General features: G+C 46.4%; 2 protein-coding genes across 4 annotated transcripts; both read right to left on the minus strand.

The window, feature by feature from the left end:
* Nucleotides 1–1,460: 1,460 nt before the first annotated feature.
* Nucleotides 1,461–27,256, minus strand: LOC129594392 (uncharacterized). 3 transcript variants are annotated; one of them, XR_008691189.1, is made up of 5 exons: nt 26,916–27,256; nt 26,589–26,812; nt 24,982–26,512; nt 3,208–6,014; nt 1,461–3,116 (listed from the first exon to the last, which is right to left on the minus strand). XR_008691189.1 is itself a non-coding variant. In XM_055491074.1 (4 exons), exon 4 carries the CDS (start codon nt 5,998–6,000, stop codon nt 3,259–3,261), a length of 2,742 nt encoding a protein of 913 aa, XP_055347049.1. In that variant the 5' UTR covers nt 6,001–6,014; nt 24,982–26,512; nt 26,589–26,812; nt 26,916–27,256; the 3' UTR covers nt 1,461–3,258. The 3 variants fall into 3 exon arrangements, 2 of the variants coding, with proteins under 2 accessions (XP_055347049.1, XP_055347058.1); XM_055491074.1 differs by having other exon boundaries at nt 1,461–6,014; XM_055491083.1 differs by lacking the exons at nt 24,982–26,512; nt 26,589–26,812; nt 26,916–27,256 and adding an exon at nt 6,318–6,348 and having other exon boundaries at nt 1,461–6,014.
* Nucleotides 21,509–23,603, minus strand: LOC129593078 (CAP-Gly domain-containing linker protein 1-like). The gene is made up of 3 exons (XM_055489271.1): nt 23,243–23,603; nt 22,251–23,152; nt 21,509–21,724 (listed from the first exon to the last, which is right to left on the minus strand). Exons 1-3 carry the CDS (start codon nt 23,601–23,603, stop codon nt 21,509–21,511), a joined length of 1,479 nt encoding a protein of 492 aa, XP_055345246.1.
* Nucleotides 27,257–27,410: the final 154 nt, after the last annotated feature.

Raw genomic sequence — 27,410 nt, forward strand, 5'->3', positions numbered from 1 at the left:
TACGACAAGTTGCTCGACTTCCTTCGAGTTGGGTGTCACCTGTGATGCATTGATGAACGTTCGATATTTGTTAACTCTGCGTCAATCACAGGCAGCTATCAGTAAGTATTTTTAGCAGGACTTCTGATGTACTGATTTTATAATAATTATTATTCCTGCGTACGTTCTAGGGTTGCTTTGTCTGTGAGCTTGTGGCGAATAAATTTTGAATGTCTTAAGTTATGAAATTCTGCGGCATTATTTCAAGTTTATTGCATTGTTATGAACGTGTCCTTCGAATATTATGTAGTTATAGCGATTGAGCATTACGCAGGATTTATATCTGGCTGGGATGATGTGTAAATTATCAATATTATTACATTGCTTGAGTTTTTTTTTGCTACGTGATCACTGTACGTTCAGAACACACAGTGGGAACTGGGAAGCATTAGTGCACTGATGTGCAACTGCCGCGTTTAGAACAGCATAATCTAGCCGATTTTACCGGATCACTGGTCGACGACTTGCCAGGTCCTGGAAGTGCTAATTTCATATTATTTTCTCTTCGCGTGCGTTGAAACAGCTGTTTGGACATGTGCGATGAGTACCATGAAAATCAATTCACAATATCATATTGCCCTAATTCTAACTCCAAACCAACACAATTATGCGAACTGTTACTTGTACATGTCCAGACAATAATAAATACAATTATACAATTATGCGAAATAATAAGACAATTATGTGAACTGTTACATGTCCAGACAGTAATAAGGACTTGCGGTACGTAGGTATAGTATGTAACTGCATTTTCGTCGGCTCTCACTGTTAGTTGACGGCCAATCGTCATCAAACCTGTCTACTGATTCTTTTCGCCGCCAAAAGATTTGTAGAAATGTTAGATGACCTAATAAAAAGCCTGATTTTGAACTTCAGCCTGGGAAAACATTCACGAGCTTGTTCGTTTGTTGTGAAAATTTACCTTCAGCAAATTGGTAACTGAGTGATTAAAGCTAAAGATGGCTATATTGTAGTTTAATTACTCATTAAGCTTTACCCTATATTGTGGTTTTGAAAGGTCTGTTTCGATTACAAAAGTAACTTCTGATTTCAAAGATTGCTCATAAATTCGTGTACGCTTGTTTAATTGCTGATAAAATTCATGGGTGTCTGGTTCAGTGTTATTCGCAGTCGCAGATACAGTAATTATCGAATTTGTGGCACTCCCCCTTTTAATAAGCCCATTTCCCCTTTCATGTTTGAAAGATAAGAGACTACATATATGCCGTGAAACATGTGTTTTCAAGATTAAGCAGATCCAAATATTATATACTCTAGAGTAATGTTTTTGGCGGACTTCCGCTATTAGCGCGTGAATGATGATCAGCCAGTGCCACACTTGTTACTGTACATCTGCACCAAAAACAAAACTGACTCCTTACAACAAGCTAACAATAAACATCTTTACAAATAACAGAATTAAAGCTCTCTAATGGTAGATCCAGAATAGATCCACAGACGGAGACAGAAACGGAATCTATCCCGTAGAAGTGAGCGATACGACCTGGATCGCGAGCTATGCGGAAACACAAACGTCGCACCGTAAATCGCTGACTTTTAATAATATTGAAAGTCTGGAGAACAGAAATCAACAAGTGATCGGCGCAGCTCGATCGTAAAACGTAGAGCCAATTCAACAGCGTGCAACGCTGTGCAGCACGTGCTATGCCGCGCCCACTAATAAAGCGCAAGCCAATCAGAAGCGAGACACAACACAGACCGTAATCCAAAGGCGTAGCGCCTAGCGCCACGGGCGTGAACGCTAGTGAGGCCTCGTCTCACATGCCTCTGGGGGGATGCCGAGCTCTTGTGAGGCCCAACATACTCCCGAATCCACGAAAAGACGGTCGCCGGTGTCTGTGCGTGCTCGAAAACATCAAATTCTCTTATTCCATTTATCATATCACATCAATTCCATAAGGCACAATTCCATTTTAATACGATATGAATAAAGAGATCCAATTACAAAAATACTATCATAAAAACAGATCAACAGTTATAAGATCAACAAAAGTAATAATCAAATTGTAGACTAGGATCCTCCATTTCTGACTCGTAAAGGTCACAGGTCCTGTCCACCGTTTTCCGCACTTTGGCCCATTCCGCTCTGTTGAGCAATTCCGCGCATCCGTAGTGCGACTTTTCATCACAATCCGCTTGAGAATCAGGTGCGTATCAAGTACGACTTAAGAATACTGCTTCAGTCTTTGGAATAAGGTGCGTATCAATTGTACGACTTCAAATGAGATCCATAAAGGTCATGGAGGGACGTCATGTAGACAAGCGTAGTTCGCTTCCTCCCTAGTAAAGGTCATCCTTTGTTGAGATGATCCGTTGAGATGTGCAACTCGTTTTGGGTTAATGGTCCCAAAGGTCATGCGACTTGAATTCCGATACGGTGACTCTGTTGGGCAATTGATGATCCCAAAGGTCATCCCACTCGTCAAAACTTCCATTAAAGGTCATGGAGGGACTTAGCCAATTTTCTGCGGCTTTCAAGCACTTCTTCGCTTGCCTCCCTGGTAAAATTTGCAGTTTGACCTTTCCGTCGCACATCCAACTTCAGTATGCCTCGAGCGGCCAGAGTGCCGGCAAATTTACCGTAACATCTCTGATGGGGCCGGCTAATTACCGCATTAAGTTTACCCCATGAAATTTCCACCTTAAATCTTTTACTCTTGTTCGCCGCCTGTGGCCCATGTCAATACGAGAAATCCGGCTCGATTACCGTAGTTTTTCTCGTTTCACCTTTAACACTGAGTCGCTTAAGAAGAGTGCCGGCAGAGTTTACCGTAACAACTCTAATGAGGCCGGCTGGTTACCGCATTAAGTTAACCTCATCAATATTCCACCTGTTGTCTTTCTCTTTTTCGCCGCTTGTGGCCCCGTTTCGTATTCAAGAGATCCGGCTTGATTACCGTAGTTTCTCTTGTCACTTTATAACACTGAATCGCGTAAGGAGGAGAGCCGGCTAACTGCCGTAACTACTCCCTTGGGGCCGGCTTTATAGACTGAATCAATTTCAACCCCAATAGATATTCCACATGATTTCTTTCGGCAATTCTGTGCTACAATTGCTGCAACCAACAAATACACAAATACAATTAATGTTAACATGTCAAATGTCACGCCCTTTATACAACACCGTTTTTCATTTTTGTGACGTACCGACAAAATGCCGTAGACGTCCTTTCGATAGTGTGATCCTAACGATCAACACTATTCCATTTCATTTGAATCGCCCTCGCCATCTCTTGGCGGGCGTTTCTTAGCGCTTTCCGGTTGGTTTCGATCGGAAGTTCGGTCAACTGGTTCCGTCGAGTCAACTTCCATGACCTTTGTCGGGTCGACTTTGCGCTGGCCTCGACCTTTACCTTGGCGACTTCGCTTAACCGCCTCAAGTCGATGGCGTGCGTCATTTTCTTCTAGTCGCAGTCTTCGGTTATCGGGGTCTTCCGCCGATCGACGCTGCACGTCGGCGAGATTATCCCGCAGCTGTTGGTTTCGTATGCCGCGTCGTCCCATCTGGTTAGGGGCGCGTTCCGGACGTCGGTCGCTTTTCTTTACCAGGAATTCATCGATGTACGTTTCGATTCCGTCCACCGGTTCGACGTAGTCGCTTCCCAGAGAATCTTTGATCTTATTAATCCTTTCTTCAATTTGGGATGCATGGCGCTGTATCAAGTTGCCCTTTTCCATCCGTGTCTTACACTTCTTCAGCGCCTTGCGAGCCGTATGCGCTATGCTGATGTGTTCCATCGGTTGTCCCAATTTAGCGACATGAGCTCGGAAGAACGGTGGAATGTCGTCCTTCATAGTGTTAGACACCAATTGATTCTGTGTCTTGTAATGTGCCAATCTCGCAGCGAAGACCTTTTGCCCCATCCTTTTTGCGGCATAGTCCTTCGGATCCACCTGTAATCCGATCGACGCTCTCGCAGCTAACAACTTGAAAGCTGGATTCACATATCGTAAAACGAACTGGGCCACGTATTCTTGTCGTTCCGGATAGTCGCGATAATAAAATTGGGTCATCCCAATTGGGTCCGTTGTTTCCAGTGGCACATCCAGTAGGCTCAAATCGACCAAACTGTGTAACCCATTCCGTCTAATAGGGAGATAGCAGTCCCGTGCCGAATCGCGGTGGATGAATAATCGACGAAAAATTCCCTTTTCTACTCCCTCTTTAATTTCTTTTGCGTAGCCCGAGTCAAGTAAGAATTGGCTCAACTGTCTCAGAATTGTGGCAATTTTGTTGGCTTCAACCGAGTCCGATTCAAGTCCAAAGTATCGACAAATTTCGACCGTTTGCTCATCAATATCAGTCGTCTTATATTCCATGTCAATGCTTTCAGGTTGTCGGTTATCAAATCTGGAGTTTAATCGGTGATCACCTTGGCGACGATTATCCGGTTCGCCTTGGCCTTCCAGTTCACGTCGCTCTCCTGACTCAGGCTGCGACGGTTCATTACTCGTCGGTGTAGCCAGTTGAAGGTCACTATCCAAAATCACATTTCGTCGATGGGTCACGTTTTCTTGAGACGCTTCCACAATCGAGCTGGTTCCTTCCATCGCATCGTCCTCTTGTACGACGCTCACAATTGGATCCACGACGTGAACCATTGACTCCACCCGCTGATACTTTGGGGGTGAATCTTCCCGTTCAGTGCTTGATGACCTTTTGCTTGTGCCCGAGTCAAAGGTCGCATAAAATGCGGCTCCCTGTTGCCATCTTTTATCCTGTGGATCGGGTGTTCGATTCCGCGTCTGTTCGCGTCTTTTGTCCCATGACCTTTCAGGTGTTGACATTCTGACATTGCGATTCCGGAATGCAACTCCCATCGGCACCTGATGTCCTTGCTTCTCGGGTTCTGTACGGAATGTTTCCGCACGCCGTTTCTCTTCACGTCCTCTTGTGGCTGCTGAGATCTTTGCCGTGTCGATTTTCCTCTGAACACTCGTTTCTGTTACTTCATCTCCATGGCGCACCCATCCTCTTCCGCCACGGTAATCTCGGTCGCGAGAGTGTTCGCGTGACCTTTCACTGTGGTAGTCACGTGTCCTTTCACGAGAGTGTTCGCGTGACCTTTCGCTCCGTCTTTCAGAAATCCGTTCATGTTCACGTGAATGTCCGCGTGACCTTTCTCTATGCGGAGGCGATCGAGGTCGAATGAAACCTTCGTCCCGTTTAAAACTTCTGAGTGCTTGCAGCACATCGCTTCCGGTTCGGCGAGATTTACGTAGGTCATCCATACGTCTTTCGACTTCCTTCTTTATGTATGGTGCCGGCGCGAACCCGTCTTGCAGTCGTTTCTTCTCCCGCAACAGCATTTTGAATAACTCGTCTGACATAGCAGCTGGATCTTTCGTTAACGTTTCGATTTGTATGATGAGCGACTGTCGTACAAGTTGCATTTCGTCTTCATTAAGACTGGCCATGCCCGTGGGTGCAGCTAAACCCGACGTACTGGGCAATGCTTCCCGTGCGGCCTGTTCATTTGCTCTTTTATTTTCCGCATTAATTTTCGCTCTGATTTCATCCTCCATTTGCTGAACACGCATCTTCTCTTGATCTTCTTCAAACTTCTTTCGATACGCGTCTGTTTGTGGACATTTCAACGGTTCCAAGGTGTCATCCCAACCAGGTTCGTTGTTTCGGATCGCTTCCCGATAACGATCCTCAAATAGCATTCGCTCTTCTACTGGGATGCTGCCGTAATTTCTTGCGCTTATGAGATTTCGAAAAACGTCCAAATTCCCACGTTTGGCTTCCATGATCCCAACAAGCGTGACGGCATGTGGGTCTTCCAGCTTGTGAATACAAGTGTAGCAAGGGAATTTCTTATCAACCTTTTTGTTGTTCCGTAAGCAGTCCGGACATTTTGGATTATAGCCCGTAAACTGATCGATGTCTGCCGCCATTCCCGAACGTTTAGGGGTGGCTTGACCTTTTTGTGCCATCTTTCTCCTTCAATCTGCAATTATAAAACAATCCGTCATATTAACCTCTCCACGTTAATCCTTTCCATTCCTATCCGTTATCAAGGCTTTCTATCATTTTTACGCCTATCCGTTACTGAGCTGAGACTTTCCTAGCTCCTGCTGGCTTTTCTATCACTGTAACGTGGTGACCTTTCTCACGTTATCAGCACTCTCTGACTACTGTGACCTTTTCTATTAGTCCTATTGCTGCTTTCAGGTGACCTTTCCTAACACTTTTCTCTTTCGTTTTGAACTATTTTATGCTTTTTCTGTAATATGCAGGGTTCATTACTCACTGCATATTACACTGTCGACATTCATTCTGCTTCTTTCTCCGGTGGTGGTAACGGTGGAAAATCTATCCGGCCATCGCTGTTGATGTGAACTGCTTCGTCCGCAATCAAAGCTTCCACCGCATTCTTGATCCATTCCTTATCTTTCTCGATGTTCAATTCGCCCAATTCATAACGAACGGCCATGAAATTTGAAAGGTCACCCCATGACGCTCCGTTGGTACCTCCGATGGCGTCCAAAGCCACGTCTGTGATGGCTATCTTCCATGCCTCTAATACCATTGGAAGTCTGGGAGTACGCTCTCGGCCCTGTTTCGGTAGGTAATAAATGACCTTGTTGTCCTTGTTGTATTTACATCCTAGTTTCCCTTCCTTGTATGCTCGTTTCAGAACTCTTTCGGTCATATTGAGTGACGACCTCCCCTTCGAGTTTTCAGCCACTTGTCTCTTCAGTTCGGGGCCAAGTAGTTCGCCTTCTCTGACCATCTGGAGCGTATTTTGGACTTCCTTCCATGTACGGTTGTTTACGTCCAATGCCGGCCCTAACGTGTAATCTGTAGCCTCCTTCGCTGGTGTATCGCTACTTTTCTGGGAGGATGTCGAATCCGTTGGGTCAGCTGTCGCTGTTTCGTCGATCCTCAGCTTTGCCAACGATCCTGATGATGACCCCGCTGATTTTGGTTCGGCTGTCTTCTTCTCCTCTTGCGGCAAAGTCTCTTGACCTTTTAGATCGCCAACCGACTTCGATCGTTCCTTCTCCAAGACCTCCTTTAATGGTATGAACAGTGATTTGTGAAACACCTGTCGCGCCGAATCCGCTTCAGCTTCTGCCGCTGCCTTATCCATCGGGAGCATGACCTTTTCTTTCTCCCGTTTATCTGAAGTCTCGTGACCTTTCGGTTGAACTCCTGCGGTAGATTCCGATGTCTCTTGACCTTTCGACTGTTCGTCTTTTTCTGTCGCAGGTCCAGAAGGAGCCGTTATTGTAGTATCGTCATCACTTCCCGATTCCGAGTCCATTGGTCCTTTTTTTCTCGACACTTTCGGGGCTTGTGATTTCAACCTCGCCGCATCTTCTTCGGCCGTTTTCTGTGCGATCTGATCCAATATCGGAGTTGACGGGTCTCCGCTCAATGGGGCTGTGACCTTTTCCGTATCCTGACTGTCAGACATATGACAGTGGATCTGTCTTTCCGGTGGTATCAAACCAACTCTCGTGTATCGGATTGGATGTCCTTTATTTGCGTTTGTTGTGGCAAGGACATTCTGTTTAATCAACTTTGGCAGTACGCGTTCGGTTGCCGTGTCGATCTCCTTTATCATCCCGTTCCCATCATTCCAAACTGCGTTAATATATTGGCTAATCCGATGGCTTGTTGATCCTAACGGGCTTGTCATTCCTGCGATTGCCCTTTCTACTCGCATTGGGACCGCTTCATTCGGAGTAGTCAGCGTTTTGTCCGAACTGGCAGGTCTGAACAGCTTGGCCTTATACGAAAAGTTTGGGTGCTTTTGGATAAGTTTCCCTGCACTCCGTGCGAATTCCAATACAACGTCGAACTTTCGTTTAGTGAAGCTGCGACTCTGTTTCTTCAGATAAGTCTTCAGGCCCGCTTTAAATTTCGCTGTCACCGATGCTGTTCTTATTCGTGTGAAATTCTTCTCGGCTCCGTTATACGCGTTGATGATTTCATCGACCGTGGTCAAATTGTCGTCGTCTGAACCATCGAACTCTTCATCTGAGGTGAAATCCAGTTCACTCTCTCCATCTGGTTCAGTGTAATTGATCATTGCCATTGCGTCGACTTTTATGGCTGTCTTGACCTTTCCTTTTGTCTTAACGGGTTCGCTCTTTGCTTTTTGCCCTTTATCCAGTGCGTCCGCTAAGCTCCTTGGTTCAGTGGTTCTTGATCGTGTCGTTTTCGAATCCGCATGTGACCTTGCACTGACCGTCGAGGTGCTTGCAAGGCTCACTTCCGATGCCTCCGATTCACGCGACGTCTCCCGTTTCGCTTTTTCGCGGATCTGTTTGTCCTTGCGCTCTTTTGGCGTGGATGCAGAGATGACGATGGGGACAACTTGTTTCACTGCTATGACCTTTCCTTTGGGTTTTGATGGCTCTGCTGTAGCCGATTGGATAACTTTCTTTGACTTCGTAGGTGTCGATGACCTTTCTTCAACTTCGCCAACTGACTCGTCCAATATCTCAACGTCATGAGACGCTGGTTCGTCTCTTTTCTTTGATCCTTCCCTTTTCTTCTTCCCGGTGCTTGTGCTATCGCTTTCATCACCGCTCTTTTTCTTCTTATCTTCTTCCTCCTGTCGTTTCTTCTTCTCTTCTTCCTCCCGTCGTTTCTTGAGGAAATCGCCTTTCTTAACCTTGTCACGGTTCATGGCCACTTCTAATCTGGGCGCTTTCCTCGGTTTGACTTTTGAGGGCTTCACTTTTGAGGGCTTTTTATGCTTGTCGGCCGTTTCTTCGTCTGAGCCTTCTTCCTCAGGTGGGTTATTGTCTTCCGACTCTGGTTCGTCGTCACCAGGTGGATTACAATGGGCACAGTTTGGTTCATCACACTGAAGGTGCTCATGACTTCCTTGGGCAATCTCGAGTACTCTTTGTAGCGAGCGTCTGGCCCCTCCTGTTTCAGTTACATTTGCCGACGTGCCCTGCGCCTCTTCCGTCTCTCCGGCTCCGCCTTCTTGTGCCGGGGGATGAATTTCCAAGTGTCTTGTCTCTTTCGGAGATCCCTGTGAGGCGACCTCCCACAAAGGGTTCTTCTTAGCGTCGTAAAATACCGTTTTGTACGTTCCGTCTTCCATTCGTCTTGTGAGTCGGAAATGTGCTCCATCGATCTCCGCTCGATGCCGCATCATGCTAATGAGTGTGCTTGCTTGCTTGAACCACGGCATCTTTTCGGTCGCTTTCAGGTATCAAATCCCATAACTGGTCGATGGCTGCCTGATTCGCATTTCGGGCGCTCTCTTCTGATACATCCCATGGGGCATATGGAATCGGGTCTCCTGTTATTGGGTCGACTATTACTGCAGTTATGGTTTCCACCGCTTCTCCATTACTAGCGAAAAGTCTGAGGGTGACCTTTCTGCTTGTCGCCTCTGTATATCTCTGGACCGACTCATAATCATCTGACGATCGTTTCTTCGGATCTGGATCCGCCGTCGGTTTTGAACGAGTTCTTTCTTTGGTCAACAATTTGCCGTCCGTTGTGTATGTATATGCCAAGTGGTCATCATTTGTGCCCACTTTGATACGGATCCATGCATCTTCGTCAGTCGCAACTTTAGATACCACGTGCTTCATCATCTGAATGATAACTCTTGGGTTATGATGTTCTTCTGGGGGAATAAACTGTAGCGCCTCGTTAACTACCGTTTTTGACTCTTCCCCAATGGCATCCTTAACTGACCTATCCGCGAGGGGATTATACGAGTCGATCTCTTTATTTGTTTTCTTGTCAACTATTCGTGCGGTGACCTTTCGTTCTTTATGGTCTTCCCCAGTGTATTTGGCAGTGAAACTTCTACACTTCGGGAATCGAATCTGACCTTCTGTTCCAACTGGTGTGGGTGGCGCACTCTTTCTACCCACTGGGACTGGGCCTTGTGGCTTTGCCGGCTCAGCTGGTGTTGCTTTACCTGACGTGGCCTTCTTCGTTCGCTGCCCTTTCTTGTCAGTTTCTTTTGGGCTTATCGTTGGTGACCTTGCTCTTTTTCCACTCTTCGTGGCTCCGCTAGATGGTTCTGTAACCGAACTAGTGCGTCCACGTATTGATCCTGCGGTCGAGCTGGCCCGTGACCTTTCTGCTCGTTCAGTTAACTCGGCATCAATCTTTCTCTTTGTTGCCAACAGGTCCTCGTCCGTCATTTCATCGACCGGGGCGTCCCTTTCAGCTATTGGTTTGGATGGTCCCGCGACGCTGGTAGTCGGCGTCTGTCTTGTTTCTGGGAACACCTTGAGATATCGAAGGATCTTTTCGACAGTCTCCGGCCACCTTCTACCTTTTATTGTCGGGTGATATTGCCACATCGATGCAACTTGGATTGCGTATTCCTTACGCTTTGCTTCAACCTGCTTCGTCTTATCTTTCATGGCAATGTGGCATGGTTTGATAACAGCTTCCAAGCTGATTAACTTTCCATACCATGCGTGTTCGTCTTCAACTCGCATGTGGATTCTGTAAAGGTCACGGCATTTCCGATTGAAGTCGCGAATGGCTTCTAAATCGGTTTCCGTCAGTTTTTCCTTTTTATCCACGATTAAATTCAGGTTTGGGTCATCGTCCCTCAAGTCCAAAGGGAGCTTCGGTGCGTATTCGTGTAATGAGGGTTCGCCTGGGGGCGTAAGCCGTAAGCCATCTGGTCCAGTCTGCTCCAAGTTGGGACCCAGTGACGGTAGAATGCCTCTCGGTCGCCTTCCTCCTCTGTGTGGCGAATTACGATGAGGGCGCTGCGCTCCAAGTTGCTGCGGTGTTCTCATGCGAGGCGCTCCGATGTCCGACAGTGACAAGCCTCCCGTCTCCGGAAAAGGCGGTAATATCGGAGATGACCTTTGTGATCGCGCTGGAGTTACCATCATTCCGCCGAATCCTCCCTGTCCCGTAAATCGGCTCGGTGTAGTCTGTTGTGGTGGCGGCATTAGCATTCTTGCCGGTCCCATTATCACCTGCGATGATCCCGGTGGGGTGTACGATCCCGGATACGGTTGATAGGGGGCGCCCATCGCTTGTCCCGAATACTGGGTTCCGGCAGGTGAGCCGTGGTGCACCCAGTTAACCGTGTCCTGATAACTCGTCTGCTGTCCTGGATCGTGATACACGTAATACCCCTGGCCGCCATAGTAACCTCCTTGACTTGTTCCAGGTTCATTCTGAGCCGTTCCCACTGACGACGTTGATCCTTCACCATATGAGGTGTCATAACCGTATTCACCTTCCATTATTATAGGTGTTGATGCTTTTAGTGGGTTTCCAATACTTTCCGAGTCTGAATTATCCGAGTTTTGTCGTTCCAATCTGTCCATTAACTGTGCTTACCTTCTATAAAACGAAACAATAAAGGTTAACTTTTTGCACAGTGGTGACCTTTCTTTTTGCCTTCCCAACTCCTATTTTTAATTTAGTGTGACCCCTTATTTATGTCTATGTGGTTATTTGTTCTCTCGTCCTTTAGTTATCCGATCAAGAAGTTCCTTCTCGGCTGCATCCTCAGGTCCGCCTTTTTGGGTCAATAAGTCCGTAGGGGTCGGTTTCTTTTTCTTCTGTTTGACTTTCCGCTCGTTAATTGCTTTCGCTATATCACGGCCCAATTGTTCAGCTTTTGATTTGACCGCTTCTATCTCCTCTTCTCTCTTTTTTATGAGGTCATTCTCATAACCGGTAACAGTGCGTGGTTCGAAAAAATTCGGGTCACGCTCTGACATCTCACCGTCCGTACGCTGTTTCGAAAGGTCATCCTTATCTTCGGTAGCAGTGCGTGGTTCGAAAAAGGATTGTTGCAGGTCCTTTTTGGAGGTACGCTCTGGTACTTTGGAGGTCGGTTCGTTGTCTTGTTCCAGTGACCTTTCTGCCAAATTACCAGCCTCTGCGTTCAACTTGATTGTGACTGCTGTTTCGAAATCCTTATCCTCTTTCCGCTTTCTTCCTCTTTTCTTTGTAGGTTTGTCTTCCTTTTCCATTTCAGGTAGCAGAGGTGGTTCGAAAAATTGATTGGTACAATTTTTTGAAGCATGCTCGGTTTCTACCATTTCTTTTTCGTTCGACATTCGTTGCGAATCTTTCTCTTCGGGTAATGGTGGGTGCCACGGCTTGAACCGATCAATCGAAACCACTTTTAGATCCGCTTCCTTCTTCGGATTCTGTTCGATGACCTCCGCTTCATTTGTTCGCGGGAAGCTAAGAATTTTCCACACTTTATCGTATTTCGACTTGAAATCTGACTGGTTTTCTTTCTTCCCCTGTTTCGTATCTTTTGGAAGTCGTATAAGTACCAAATCGCCCACTTTGAAGTTCGGCTCCGATTTCTTCTTATTATAAATTTCCGCATTTTTCTCGTATGCATCTTTAATATTGCATTTGGCTACTTCTTCTGCAAAGGTCAAGTTCTTCTTCATGGTCTCCACCCATTCGTCTGGAGTCCCATAATCATCGGGTATATTCGTTTTTGTGACTACATCTTCCGGCATTGTCATCTCTCTGCCGTGTAGCATATAATATGCTGAATATCCCGTTGTGGCGTGCACGACTCTGTTCATCGCCGAAATAACATATGGGAGATACTTGTTAAACTTTCGTTCATTTCCCGCTTTTAGGTATTGCGCCAAACCATCAGCAATCGTCTGCATCTGTCTCTCCACTTGGCCTTGACCTTCTGGATGATACGCCGTTCCAAATGTGTGTTTAATCTTAAACACATTTGTGACCTTTGTCAGTACTTCAGCCGTAAAGTGCCGTCCCCGATCCGTGTGTAGGATGTGCGGTGCTCCGTGTACCAATATCACGTGCTTCACGAACACTTTAGCGAATTCTTTGGCCGTTGCCGTCTTCATTGGTACCGCAATCACATATTTCGTCAGTTGATCAATAAACACCGCTATGTATTTATATCCACGTTTCTTGGTCGGTAACAAAGGTCCTTTCAGGTCAGCGTACACTCGAAAGAACGGATGTCCCACTTTAATCTCTTGCAGTTTTCCCGGTGGGCATTTTCTTGGTGTCTTGCGGAACTGGCAACCTTGGCAGGCGAGTATGTAATTCTTCACATCTGTACTCATCCTGTCCCAGTAGTATCGGAGTCTTATCGCTGACAATGTCTTTTCGAATCCCAAGTGACCTGCTGCTTTCTCGTCGTGCAATGCGTGGATTATAGCTCTTCGCATTGACAACGGTACCACATATGACCTTTCAAGTCTCCCATTCTTATCTTTTACCCGGTACAATATGCCGTTCCACAACTGGTAATGTACTTCGAATTTCGATCTTGTTTCCGCATCTGGTAGATGTTCCAATTCGTCTATAATCATCGCCAGATGAGGATCTTTTAACTGTTTATTCCGCAGCTGCAGATTCGAGTCATCCTCTTCTTCTTCGTCGCCTTGCAGGTTAACAATGCGGACTGTCGCTGTACTGAGTTCGTTCCAATCTCTGATGACCTTGCAGCGTGGTAACGGTTTGTACCTCTTTTTCATCTGTTTTGGAAATCTCAGCAACTTAATGGGACATTCGTTCAACGCTTGTGTAACTTTGTCCGTTTCCCAAAGGTCATCTCTCTTCTCCGCTGCTTCATCGAGTCCAGTGACCTTTCCATTTTGAACTTCGGCGTCTATTTCAAGTCCGGTGACCTTTAAGTCACTAACGGTGGGCAACCAACTTTTTACACGGTTCACATTAGCTTCTATTTCAGCCGACTCATTCGCCGTAGCTGAAGTGACCTTTAATCGTTTTTCTCGTTGTTCCACCATTTGTAGGAACAGCTGACCGATTTCGATTTCTGGTTCTTTCGTGTCAAATTCATCCTCCTGACACGTCGGACCTTCAATTGGTGCTCTTGATAACGCATCTGCGTTGTCACAATATTTTCCTGGTTTATATTCGATTTTAAATTGATGACCTTGTAATGCCATTGCCCATCTTGTTAAGCGTGGGTTCATTCCAACTTTATTCGTTTCTGACCTTAGCAGGTTAGTAAGCGCCTGATGATCCGTCCTTACGGTGAATTCTGCGTAATCAATGTACGGCTTGAATTTCCTGACAGCGAACACTACTGCCAGACATTCCCATTCTGTTACACCGTAATTCTTCTCCGCTCCATGTAGGACGCGACTCGCATACGCGATTGGATGTCCCTCTTGTGACAACACAGCTCCAATTCCTTCTTTACTGGCGTCGCATTCGATTACGGTCGGTTTTGCAGGGTCAAACTTTGCCAATACCGGACCTTCACATAACAGTTGTTTTAGACTGTTGAACTCTTCTTCATGTACTGCTGTCCAGTCTTTTTTGACATGTTTATCTTGTCTCAACAGTTCATACAAATGGCTCGTCTTCTGGGCATATCCCATTATGAATTTGCGATAGTAGTTTGCCAATCCGAGGAATGATCTTAATTGCCTTTCAGTTTGAGGCCGTTTGAATTCCGAGACCGCGGTGACCTTTTCCGGATCCATTCGAATTCCATCTTCGCTGAGTATATGACCCAGAAACCCCATTTGTCTCATTCCGAATTCGCACTTGGTTGGTTTAATCGTGAATCCCGCTTCAACCAGACTCATTAAGACATTCCTCAAATTCTGCATGAAAATTTCCCAAGTTTTTCCGGCGAAGATTACGTCATCGATGTACCCGAAAACGCAACCCTTTCTTTTCGCTTTCGAAAGTACTTTATCCATACACAATTGAAATGTTGCTGGTCCGTTGCATACGCCAAATGGCATCCTTTTAAACCGGTACATTCCATCTTGCGTAACAAAGGTCGTCTTATTGATTGACGCTGGATCCATTGGGATCTGCCAGAATCCACTTTGTAAATCCATTTTTCCGTAATATTTGTTGCCTGCACACGCGTCGAGCAGTTCATCTGGGTTTGGTAGCGGGTACTTATTCTTTCTTGTCAGCTTGTTGAGCATGATGTAATTGACGCAAAATCGCGTTCCCATTGTTCCGTCGCCATTTTTCTTTATTGCCAGTACGACTGCGAAACTCCATTCGGCATCTGACGGTTCAATTACATCTTGTGCTAACATTTCTTCGATATGCTTCGTTATAAACTCACGGCCTGTCCAACTCGTTCTGGCCGGGTTGCATTTGACTGGTTTCGCGTCTCCCGTATCGATTACATGGGTGACCCCTTTCACATCTCCATATGGTTTCTTTGATGTGGGTAAAACCTTCCAGAATTCCCAGAATGCGTTATACACGTCGTTCTTCTGCTCTTGGGTAAGGTCAGGTCCCAATTTCAAGTTTTCGATTATCTTTTTCAGTTCAGTTTTCGTTATATCGTCCACCTCCGGATCATCGAGCACGTTCTTCACTGTGCCGGCGTTGACCTTTACGTTCTCCATATGTTCATACGGCTCGACATAGCCAAGAAGCTGATTTTTCTTCACGATCCGGTATTTGCTACTATGATTCGCAATGACGATTTCAAAGTACTTTCCCCTGTGGTCCGTCACTCCTGCCAACGGTTGCACCTCAGTTTCCACTTGTGGGACCGGTGTAAACATCAACTTGTTTTGAGCCGGTGCATATTTTCCCATCTTGACCTTTACACGTGTGCAGTTTGACGGTTTCAACTTGATTCATTGGTCACTGTAGACTTTGATCACGTCTTTGGACATTCTGGCTTTTTCCACTTTCAATCTTCTGACTTTAATATCCTTTTCTTTTTCTTCATCCACTTCGTCATCCTCATCCAAGTCCATTAAATCCTCTTGCTCCGAAAGGTCACTTACACCTGAATCTTCCGAAGTTGTTGAATTGTCACTTGAACTCGTCCACTCTGAATCCGAATTACTGCTCTCATATTCCTGTGCAGTGGTTTGACCTTTGTCAGCCTTTTCAAGTGGGCGTTCATCAACTCCTTCGTCTTCCGATGAAAGGTCACTTTCGTTTTCTCGCGAATCGCTAAGTTTTTTCGCTTTCGAATTTTTGAGCAGGGGTTTGTCCCCTTCTTTTGCCTTTCGCCCATTTCGTGCGGCTACTCTCGGGTGACTCCTTGCTACTCGAATTCTCGTTGGTGACCTTTCTGGTTGATCTGAGTTTGACCTTTCTTCGTCCGATTTTGACTTTTCCAATTCATTTATTTCTTCGGAGCTCGTTAATGGCTTTTCGGTCAACTCGACCGGCGGACATTCCTCACCGTTATCGAGTGACCTATCCCCGTTTTTTGCCTCAGTTGCTGGGTTTTGCTGTTCATTCGATATTCGTTCAACTTCTTCTTTAAACTTCTTCCACATTTCGCCTCTGTCCGTTAACATCTGTGCAATGTCGAAAGCCGCCTTTGAACTTTCTTCTGTTTCATTCGATTGTCCTTCGGCTATCTCTTGAACTGGTTCCTCTTTCTCTGCTTCTTTGACAGTCCCTTTATTGGCTTCATCCTGTTGAACTGTTTCATAACCTTTAGGTCGTTTAGGACCAACGAAAATGCAGTTTGCCATCAGTTCTTCGGTGACCCATTCATCATTCGGAATCGTTTCATACATGCACCATGTATCACCGCCTCGTTCGGGGTAGTCCACTCCATCTGGATCTGGTGCAAAGGTCACCTTTTTCTTTTGCATTAATCCCGGTAACCTTCTTTTCCGGGTTACCTGTAGTTCTCGCATTTCTTTTACGTCAAATTTGGGGATTTCTTCCTCGAATTTCTTCCAGTATTTCTCGAATGCTTTTTCGTTTCCCTCTTTTAACGCGTTGTAGTACACTTCAAGTGATTCGTAGACAGGTGTACCAAGTCCTGCCGGGAAGATGATCGTTCTCCCTTCGCCTTTATACATGTGGTTCACACGGAAGTCCCAGAAAAGGTCAACTCTCGCTTCTTCCCACATTTCTCCTTCTTCGGTCATCTCTTCTATCTCTCGTTCAAATCTCCTTTCTGTTGCTACCGGATCGAGAGGATCTTGGATTCCTTTCTCCACACGTTGCACCCATTGGTTTAGCCATCTGCCTCTTCCGATTATAAAACTTTCCACGCATGACAACCACGTTCGATATCTATTCCAATGATACCGTTCGATGTGTGGTTTCCACATTTCGTTTGTCCGCATGATGCTTTTCACTTCCTTTTGGGCATGACCTTTAAGGTCTGCTAATGCGGCATTACATCTTGGCCATTCTGAAAGGTCATCTTGGGAGGCATTCTCGCAACATTCTGCACATTCCCATTGTGGTTGTATTCTGCACGGGTCCTCAAAGTAGCCGTGGTGACAACTCCTGGCTCGTTCGTCTAGAGTTAATGTCCGTTGGCTCGCTTGCGGTTTAATCTTTTCCTGTGCTGTGGTATCTTCCTCACATTCGATTGGAGTCACACTTTTGTCCTCAGAGGATATTTCGATGACCTCTGGTTCTTTTTGTGTTCGGTGACCTTTCAACTGTTCGAGTGCCCTGTCGCGGATTTCACTTGTAAACATCTGTTCCTCTTCAGTTATTCGCTTCAAAACCCGTAACCTTTCACTCTTTTTATCCTTCCCCACTTTAGCCGTCTTTATTTCCAGTGCCTCTGGTACTGGGATAGCTTTTTCAACACCTTTTTCTGTGTCTCCTTGCTTACAGTCATCTGCGATCATACTTCTCCCGTCCGGGAGAAATATGATCGCCTCATCCGTGTCTGGCGCGAGTGGTTCCTTTTTCCTTTCGTTGACTTTTTTGACATTTACGCTTTCGCTAATCTTCTCCGGTGCCTCTGGTACCGGGATTATCCGTTGGCTAATCTCGTTCTGCTGCACTCTCGTCATTCCCGGTGCCTCTGGTACTGGGATGACCTTTTCTCTTCCCTTTTGTGTCAGCATTGTCCGGTTTAACGTGTTTTTGATCTCCTGCTGAATCGTTTGCAACTGCTCAAATGGTGACAATTCTTTTCGCGTCATCTTTTTATTTTCGTTTCCCGGTGCCTCTGGTACTGGGATTATCGTTTTATTAACCATTTTAGCATTTCCTGTCTGTTTTACAAGTTCGGTGACCTTTCCGACTTGAACTCTGGCGACTGGTTTTGGGTCATCTTCTTTCTCTTCTTCACCTTCGTTATCCATTAGTACAAATTTCTTTTCCAAGAAGTCAAATCCCAGTAAGACTTGTACGTCGTCACACTTCGGTCGGACGTAGAAAGAATGTTCGCTTGTCTTCTTTCGTAAGGTCACTGGTGCTACACAGTAATGCGTCACCAGGAATCCTGACGTTCCGCTAATTCCGTTAATCTTCACCAATCTATCTGGTGGCAATGGGAGCATATGAAGTCCATTCTTCTCGCAAAACGGTTTGCTGATCAGCGACGTCTCAGCGCCGGTGTCCAGCATTGCGTTGACCTTTATGTCTCCCACTTTCACTTCGTGTGTATATGCTTCAATTCTGTTTGGTAACTTTCCATTTTGAATCTTCAAGGTGTGAATCTTACATTTCACAGGGATAAGCGATACTGGTCCCGGATCCATATCGGGAAGCACTTGTCCTTTTGCTGGGGTGCTATGACCTTTCAGTATCTCGCTCAGCTTATCAATCCTATGTGGAACGTTAGTCCGAACATCGTAATATTTTCGCGGCTTTTCTTTATTTGTTCGCTTCTCTGTAGCAATTTTATCACCGGTGACCTTTTCCACGTTCTGCACTTGATCATTTGCTTTTGTGCTATCCGTGTGACCTTTAGTCACTTCATTTATCGTTTGATGGATCAGTTCCTCTTTGCGATTTTCATTTCGTTTATCTCTCAACTTCTCAATGACTTCACTTGTTATTTGGTCCGCTCGCTTCAGTTCGTCTTCTTCGCTATCTTTCATCTCATCTGGTGACCTTTCATATGTAACCATGTCATATCCCTTTTCGGTCATCCATTCGATCACCTTCGCGGACACTTCATTGTTCGTTTTCGTCTGATCAATTTGTGAAGACATTCCGTCTGTTCGGGCTGGTGACTCGTCATTGGCATCCTTTTGCAGTGCCTCCGATAAGACCCGTGACCTTTCAACTGTGCCACTCTGTTGCATTTGCGCCATTTCATCTGACCTTCCTTTCTGTTCATTTTGCGCTAAGTCCTGTGACCTTTCGTTGCGCTTCATGACAAATCCGCCGTTTGTCAGCTTTTGTAAGGGGACTTTTTCTCCGTAATTCGGCGGTTTATCCTGTGGCGGAGCATTACGTGAATAATTCCAGTCAGCGCATGTCTTCTTATATTCCTCTGCGTTGAATGCTGGGACTGGGTTCGGTGACCCTTGCGCTGGTTTCCCGGTAACCAACTCTTCTAGTCGCTTTCTTTCACATTGCGTTCGCAACTGTTGCATGTCCCAGTAGTCCTCTTGTGACATTTTTGCTTTCTGCTTTGCCTTCGGCGTTACGGGTATCCACATCCCGTGATTCCCATTCGGTCTGTAGGCCACTTTTTGCCAGATTTCCTTCCGTTGCAGCGTTATTGCATCTACAAGTGAGTCTTCGGAGTTCTGTTGTGCCGTTTCGCTATTCTTTTGCTGCGCTGTTCGCAGTGTCAAGTCTGTTTCTTGACCTTTTAACACGGCACTTTCACCGTGACCTTTAGCGTTCGCACTTACTCCGCGACCTTTCACTTGAACTTTTCCAACGGAAGGTGACCTTTCATCTTTACTACTGACGGTGATATTCTGCTTAATCCATTCTTGCCTTGCCAGCTTCTCTTCTTCGTCTTCTGAACAATTCCAAAACTTTGGCTTTGGCTCCCCGTAACAATCGCAACTTGGCTCATTCGCCTTATCGTTTTCTGCCAAAAATTTTCGGAATTTCGCATGCTGCTCGTTATCTTCTTGCGCAGTATCGTTCTGCGGTTTCTTCTGATTCAGCAGCGCCTGTTTAATCTTTGCGTTCCGTTGTGCGCGTCGTTGCGCTAACACTTCTTCGCTGCAATACGGTGACCTTTCGTTCTGCTGCACTTTTTGCAGTGTCGCGCTACCGTCACGACAATTTCCACTCGCAGTTCCATTCTGCGGTGACCTTTGGTCCCGTTGCGCGTTTCCGCTCGCAGTACCATTCTGCGGTGACCTTTTGTCCACTTGAACATTTCCACTCGCAGTACCATTCTGCGGTGACCTTTCGCTTTGTGACGGTATCCCTATAACCGTTCCATTTCCTCTTTGCGATGACAGCATCCATATAGCCGTTTCTCTTTGCTGTGGCGGCATCCATCTAGCCGTTTCTTGTGGTTGCGGCATCCATATAGCCGGTCCATTTTGCTTTTTCGCTGACGGCATCCATATAGCCGTTGCAGAGGTCACATTCACTGCAGTACTATTCTGCAGTGGTGACCTTTCCCTTTTATCCGGTGGTTTAGGGTCGGGACGATCAGTAGGCTCACCGGTGCCTACTGATCTTGCCCGTTTCCCTGAACCGGCGCCCCACCTTGTTGCACGCCTTGCACATTTCCTTGTTGTTGTTCATTCACCGGGCCGCCTCCGTTTGGCTGGCCACCACCCTGTTGGTAGTTTCCGCCTCCATTTCCACCGCCTCTGTAATTTCCGCGGCCATAGCCTCTGTTCCTTCCTCTGAAGCCGCCGCGGCCGAAGCCACCGCGGCCGTAGCCACCATTCTGGCCACCACCATTTCCGTTTCCATAGTTACCGTTTCCGTTCCCTTGTTGGTTTTGGAAGTTTGCTTTGTGTTGGTACCATTGGGTGATGAGGTCATATCCGTTTGCGACCGCTGGGCGCCAGCCACCTATAGCTCGGAGGCGTTGCCACTCGTTAAAGGCAAACAGATTCGGGTTCTGTTCTGGTGGTGTATTGGCGAACTTGCACCCCTGTGTCTGATGATTGCCATACATGCAGTACTGGCACATCTGAACGTTGTTCGCCACCCATCCATCAATCATCTGGAACTTGAACTCTGTTCGTGACCCTTGATTCTGCTGTTGATTCCCTCTGAAGTTTCCTTGACCTTGACCTTGTCCCTGATTCTGGAAGTTCCCCTGACCTCCATTCCAGTTTCCATTGCCGTATCCATTTCCGCCGAAGTTTCCGTTACCCCCTCCTTGTTGTGGTAACACGACATTCATAGGGGCCATATTCTGTGGTGCAGGTGGGACTACATTCTGGGGAGCCATATTCTGGGCTACTGGTCTCACTTGAGCTGGTGCCTGTATCGCCGCCACCATCGCATATGTTATCGGTTGTCCCGTCTGACTGTCGATAAAGGTCACTTCCTTTGTGACCTCTTGGACCGGCGCCTCTCTGCGGTACTCGACTGGCTGTTGGACTGGTGCAGCCGCCATCCTCTGTTGCGGTACATTTTCAACTTGGCCTTGGCGGATGGTCACGTATTCCTGATTACGTTGACCTTTAGGCGCCTTATATTTGTCTTCTCCCGCTGACCAGTGACGGAAGAAATCTTTGATTTCGGTTGGAGTCCTGCACTGTTGCGTGCGTAGTGCCTTATAAAGGTCACCATCCACTCTACATCCTTCGATCAGGAATCCGACTGCCTGTTTTTCAGTTATGATCCTCTTCGCCTTGTATTTCATAATCGCTTGATAAAACTGATCAAGCGATTCTTTTCCAAGGTCAAATTTCCTTGCCATAGCTTCTCGTAAGCCAAGAACTTCCTCGTCACGGTCTCCATATTCATCTTTAAACTTGGCCATCCATTCTGTAATGGTGTATTCCGTTTCTTCTTGGAGTGCGATTTCTCTCTCTCCTTCGAACCAGGTCTTCGCCGGTCCTTTGACTGCGCTGGCTATTTCAATCAAAATCTGATCGTCAGTGAGATGATATGTCCGTTGGGTGTCTCTGACCAATTGTGTCCAACCATTCACTGCGTCGCGACTTCCGTCAAAGGTCACCAATGTCGTTTTCCGTGCCATCGAATTGAGTGCGTTTACCAATTTCTGTGTCGGATCTTGATCTTCTACTGCACTAGAATCACTGTCGTCATCTTCCTGGTTTCGCTTCGCCTTTGCGTAGCGGGACTTCCTTGGGCGTTCTTGACGGCTAGACGGTCTATCCTGTTTCCCTTCATCAATGAGGATTTTCGTTTCAATATGTGGATGAAATTGGGTGGGATCACCGCGATTCGAATGGGAATAAGTTTCCGATGGTGGCTCCTTGTCATCTTTGACCTTTTCCCCGTCCTTTTCGTTTTTGACACTTCCTCTGCCAGTACCGGTTCGTAGCGGCATATCAAAGTGGAAGCTTTTGCCCGTGCCCGTTTCGTGCGCCTTGCTGTAACTGGGCGGGGGCGACTCCACTGTTGAGGTCCTGACTCCATATTGCAGAAGCTGTTCATCTTTGTGCTTATTAGACATAACAAGCGCCTTATTCTCATCTTCGAGGCGCCTGATTTTTAAGTCAGATTGCTCTTTCTCGTTCTTCAGATTCTGGTTTTCTTGGTTGACCTTTAACATGTTCTGGTGGAGTTGAATTGTTTTCTCCTGGATCACCTTCTCCGTATCATTTTCCACCCTCCTGATGTGTTCCGCCAACTGGGTAACATCTCTTTCCAATTTCGTATATTCTTCAGCTGCCGCTTTCAGCTGGTTCTTTGTGTGGGTGACCTCATCTTCCCTCGTCATTACCGTTTGGGTCATATCGATCAGCTCCGTGTTGAGTCTGATGATCTCTTGTGACTTCTGATGGACCGTTTGTTGCCATTCTTTATCTTTCAGTTCGAGCACCGTGACCTTTTCATCCAAGAGGTGTGCCTCATGTTTCCACCTCCTGCCCTGTTCGGCAGATGTCTTAGTGGCTCCTTTCAGCTCGGTATTCTCCTCGGTGACCTTTCTGTTATCCTCCTTCAACGCTTGGTTCTCTTCCATGACCTGTCTGATTTCGTTGCTCAACCGTGCGCCTTCGGTGGCTGTGAGTTCACGCAGGTCCTTAGCCACTTTGACGGCGTCGTCGGCTCTTCTCTGATGATCCTGTGATTCCTTCTGGAGGGTTCCGATACTCTCGTCGCGCAGCTTCAATTCGTTTCTGAGCTTAAGCACCTCGTTGGTATCTGTCAACAACCGTTGAGTCGCGTCAATGAGTTTGGCCGCGTATTCGTCTCTCTTAGCTTCCGCTTCAGTGACCTTTAGTTTCAGTGAGTCACATTCGTATTTCAGTTCGGCTAAGTGTCGTGACCTTTCCGCTGTTTCTTCGGACATACTCTCGTTAAGGTCACTGACTGCAAGATGACCTTCCATTTCTCTGTCATCTGCCATTTTCAAATATTCATCGGCCAGTTCTTTCTGTCTTTCATATTTCACTTTCCAACCATCTGCGGCACTTTGAAGGTCACCCTGTTGTTGTTGCAGATCAAACAGGCGGGTTTCAAGTGTGGTCAGTCTTTCTCGGTATTCCTGTTTCCGCTTGTCCGCCTGTCGTTCGTTAACTTCCAGTTCGTTTTCCAATTCGCTGACGCGTCTCCTCAAAGTTGACGTGGGGCTGTTCGGTGACGGCGGTCGTACATTGATGACCTTTCCAGTTTGTGTCCGTTCAATGAGGTGCTCTGGTATGTCCTTGAATCGTGTCATACCTTCAGCGCGGTCAGCTTCCTTCATCGCAGTTTGGAAGGACATGTTCATCGTCGCTTCGTCATCCGTGAAGTAGGACTCGTTCGATTCATCTGAGACCATTGGAGTTGCCCAAAGGTCATCGCCTGCGGTCTTATCGTTCAATGAAAGGTCATCGAGGCCCAGTTCAACGAGTTCCTCTTCGGTGACCTTTGTCTTATCTACTTCCATTTGAGTCAGGTTCACGTTTTTATCCTGCTCATTCCTTCCGCTAGTGGTAGCATCCGACTGTGATGCCCCAACTAGTTCCGCTCCCCTTTCTGTGGGTTTGTCCTCCCCGGTGACCTTTGTCTGGTTCATCGGATTGCCTCCCGCCGTAGACGCGGGAGTGTGCTTCTGGTCGTCGCTGGAGCTTTCCTGATTAGCGACTGACTCGAGCGCCTTCTGATAAGTACTATCAGAGCCTCGTGAATCCTTCTTCTCGAATGCCTTGGGCGCTCGAGTGTTCCGCTCATGTCCAACTGGACGTGAGTACGGGTACAAATCTTTTTGTACGGATTTGGTGCACCTTGCTGTGAGCTTCGGGAGCTTTTGCTTCCCTGACTGCTGTTGGATGTCGGTTCCTCTTGGTCTTTGTCCATGTTGATCGGATAACTTGGACGCTCCTGCCAATTGTTCTCACACACACGTTATTGTATGGTTTATTCAAGTATCCTAAAGGTCACTTTGTACTTTGAAATTTTTCAAAGTCTTTGTTAAAGGTCACTTTTCGGTTGAAAAATTTTGACTAAGTCCCGTTTAAAGGTCACTTTTTTGGTAAAAAGTTCGAGAGATTTGCCCTAAAAGGTCACTTTCGGACAAAACTTCGAAACCGCTTTTACAGCTCAGAATATGTTAACGAATGAAATCCTACAGCTACTGATATCGCTGTACTATTAATCGACTCAATTCCAACTTCGTTAAAGGTCACCGTTGGTCACTTCCCGATCTTAAAGGTCACTTAGATAGATCGATTAGGTCAATTCCAACTTTTCAGTAAAAGTCACTTTTCAGGTCAAAAGTCCTGTTCTGGTCTCAAAGGTCACTTTCCGACTCAATTCAACTCAAAAGGTTACTTTTCCAACTCAATTTCTGTTAAAAGGTCACTTTCCCGCTCAACACTATCAAAGGTCACTTTCCGTCTCACTTATCTCATCTCAAATCAAATTTCCCATTATCGCTCAAGTTCAACGGAAAATCCCCATTCGGGTTGTTTACCTCGTTCTGATTGGTCTGCTAGCTCAAAATGTTCAGTTCAAATTTCAGCCAATTACAGCTCAGATAACTGACCAATCACATTAGTCCATTTAAATTTTATATCTGCCTGACGTCACGGTCAACGGCCAGACATGCGTGCCGCGTGCAAAACTCCGCCTACGTCTACACTCAGCTCAGTACGGACCAATAGAAATTGCCAAATTTACCAACTAGCCAATCCCGTAATTAATAACGGTTTTTCTACCTGTTACCCGTCCGTCCGTTCCGCGTTCCACGGGGAAATGATCCAGTTGATCCAGATTCTTCTTCCAACACTCCGATTCCCGCGTCGCCGCTGTTCCGTAGCGTGCCTCGCGCTATCAGTAGGTTACTGTGCCGGTTGTGCCGTAGCAGCAGTAGTTTTACGCTCTACACCAGTTTGGTGGAGTCTGATCTGTCTTTTCCCGTGCGCCCCTTTCGGCGTTTCGGCTCTTGTGCCCCACGGCTTAGGATTCGCTGAATCCTTGCCGAGTTTCAGCGACACCAGTGTAGGTCTTCGCTGAAGACTCTACACCGAGGAACGCTGACGACTGAACTCTTGTACTCTTTCACAGCTAAGGAAACAGCACGGTTCTTCGCTGAAGATACCGTACCGAAAACCAAAGCTGGTAATCCACGTCAGATGAGGAATTCGCACCGCTTGTGGTGTTGCGCTTTGCTGTGGAATCGACCTGTGCCTTACTGGTCACGGTAAACACGTCAGATAACAGGCCAGATATGCCTGACAAAATTGAATCAGATCAGTCAACTCAAATCAGAGAACCGCTGTCGGCTCTGCTACCATCTAATGGTAGATCCAGAATAGATCCACAGACGGAGACAGAAACGGAATCTATCCCGTAGAAGTGAGCGATACGACCTGGATCGCGAGCTATGCGGAAACACAAACGTCGCACCGTAAATCGCTGACTTTTAATAATATTGAAAGTCTGGAGAACAGAAATCAACAAGTGATCGGCGCAGCTCGATCGTAAAACGTAGAGCCAATTCAACAGCGTGCAACGCTGTGCAGCACGTGCTATGCCGCGCCCACTAATAAAGCGCAAGCCAATCAGAAGCGAGACACAACACAGACCGTAATCCAAAGGCGTAGCGCCTAGCGCCACGGGCGTGAACGCTAGTGAGGCCTCGTCTCACAGCTCATAAAACAGCAATTGGGAATGCAGTTAAAAGAAAAGGAAGCCCAGGTGTAAAACACGGTAAGAAACTGACGCATTTTAAATAGACCAAAGGCCGGCTGTCGATAAGTCACATGCCCAAGAAAAAGTAGCGAAAATATCAAATTTATTACGTGTCTGCGAGACAACACTGGTAAACCAACGATGCAATGGTCTCACATAGCGTTACTAGCATTGCTATCACCAGGAACGCCTTGTTAACGGCCAGCAGTGTCGCACTTAGTTGTAAATAATTCAGGCACTCTAGTGATTTTGACCGGTCCTCCGTCGCGGGTGTCGTTTTGGCACACCACGACCAATCTCCACACGACTTGACAGCGCACGGATTATCGTACGGTTTCGCGTGATCGGCACCCAGCGCTAAGATAAGCAACGCTAACAGGAAGCAGATTCCGCAGAGCATCGTGCATTTCCACAGGAACATGCACCCGCACGATCGGTCACCCTTAACCATTTGGATGCATTTCGTCGCAACATAGACAACCGGTCCAATAAAAGCGTTTATCACGCCCACATAGAATCCCATACCGATGACGTCCGAAATTCCATAACCGTATGCTGCAAGGAAATTATGCACGGCATGTTCTTGTGATGAATAAAATGAGGAGACATTTCGAGGCAGTGTAGAACTTACTGAGACTATAGGAGACTATGAGGGCAACACCAATTAAAAACTGACAGATGCCAAGGATCCGCAGAGCAGATGGATTTCTCGGAACTGTATCTGGATCTTGAACTGGTGCAAGGGAATAAACCGTTATATTTGTTGCTCCTGTACTCGTATCCATTGTCGGTTGATGTTGGATGTGCAACAGTGAGAAACTATGACTGTTAAAAGCAGCCTCCAGAAAATCCAGCCTGATAACCAGGTGAATGAAAAATGCCTTTGTCAAACTTCAGCAAGAACGAAAAAGCGGAACTATTTCACTTGTAACTGGTTTACAAAAACACTTGTACTTACTATTAGCACTGTTGTAAATTCAGTCTGGGATCCAGGCAGACTTTGCTTCACTCGACGCACGTGGACGGAAAAAGCCGGATTTTCAATGTACAGGCACTCCGTGAAAAATCAATATTTATCACCATCATCCAGTCTGTTTTGATCTCGTATCCATTTATTTGTGCCAGAATAGAATGGTACCCGGAATGGTATACTGTACGTACTGAAGTATACTGAAATTGTGTTAAAGTACATAATGTATGGATCTTGTTGGAAACGAGTGTGGCACTGCCGTCCGCCGTATGCGTACTATCATAATGATCTTACTGAATCTGTAATCATAATACCAATATTATTAATGTGTAGACCACACAGTGTAGTCATAGTTTGTTAGTGAACTGGTTGTCGCTAATAAATGATGAAACTGTATAGTACAAGTGATCGGTTACAAACGTAAGTAGAAGTACACCAGTAGTATACGTAGTAGTACCGCAAACGAGAAGAGGTACAAGTACA

This window comes from Paramacrobiotus metropolitanus, unplaced genomic scaffold (genome assembly GCF_019649055.1).
Source record: "Paramacrobiotus metropolitanus isolate TYO unplaced genomic scaffold, Prichtersi_v1.0 Parri_scaffold0000003, whole genome shotgun sequence".
NCBI lineage: Eukaryota > Metazoa > Tardigrada > Eutardigrada > Parachela > Macrobiotidae > Paramacrobiotus > Paramacrobiotus metropolitanus.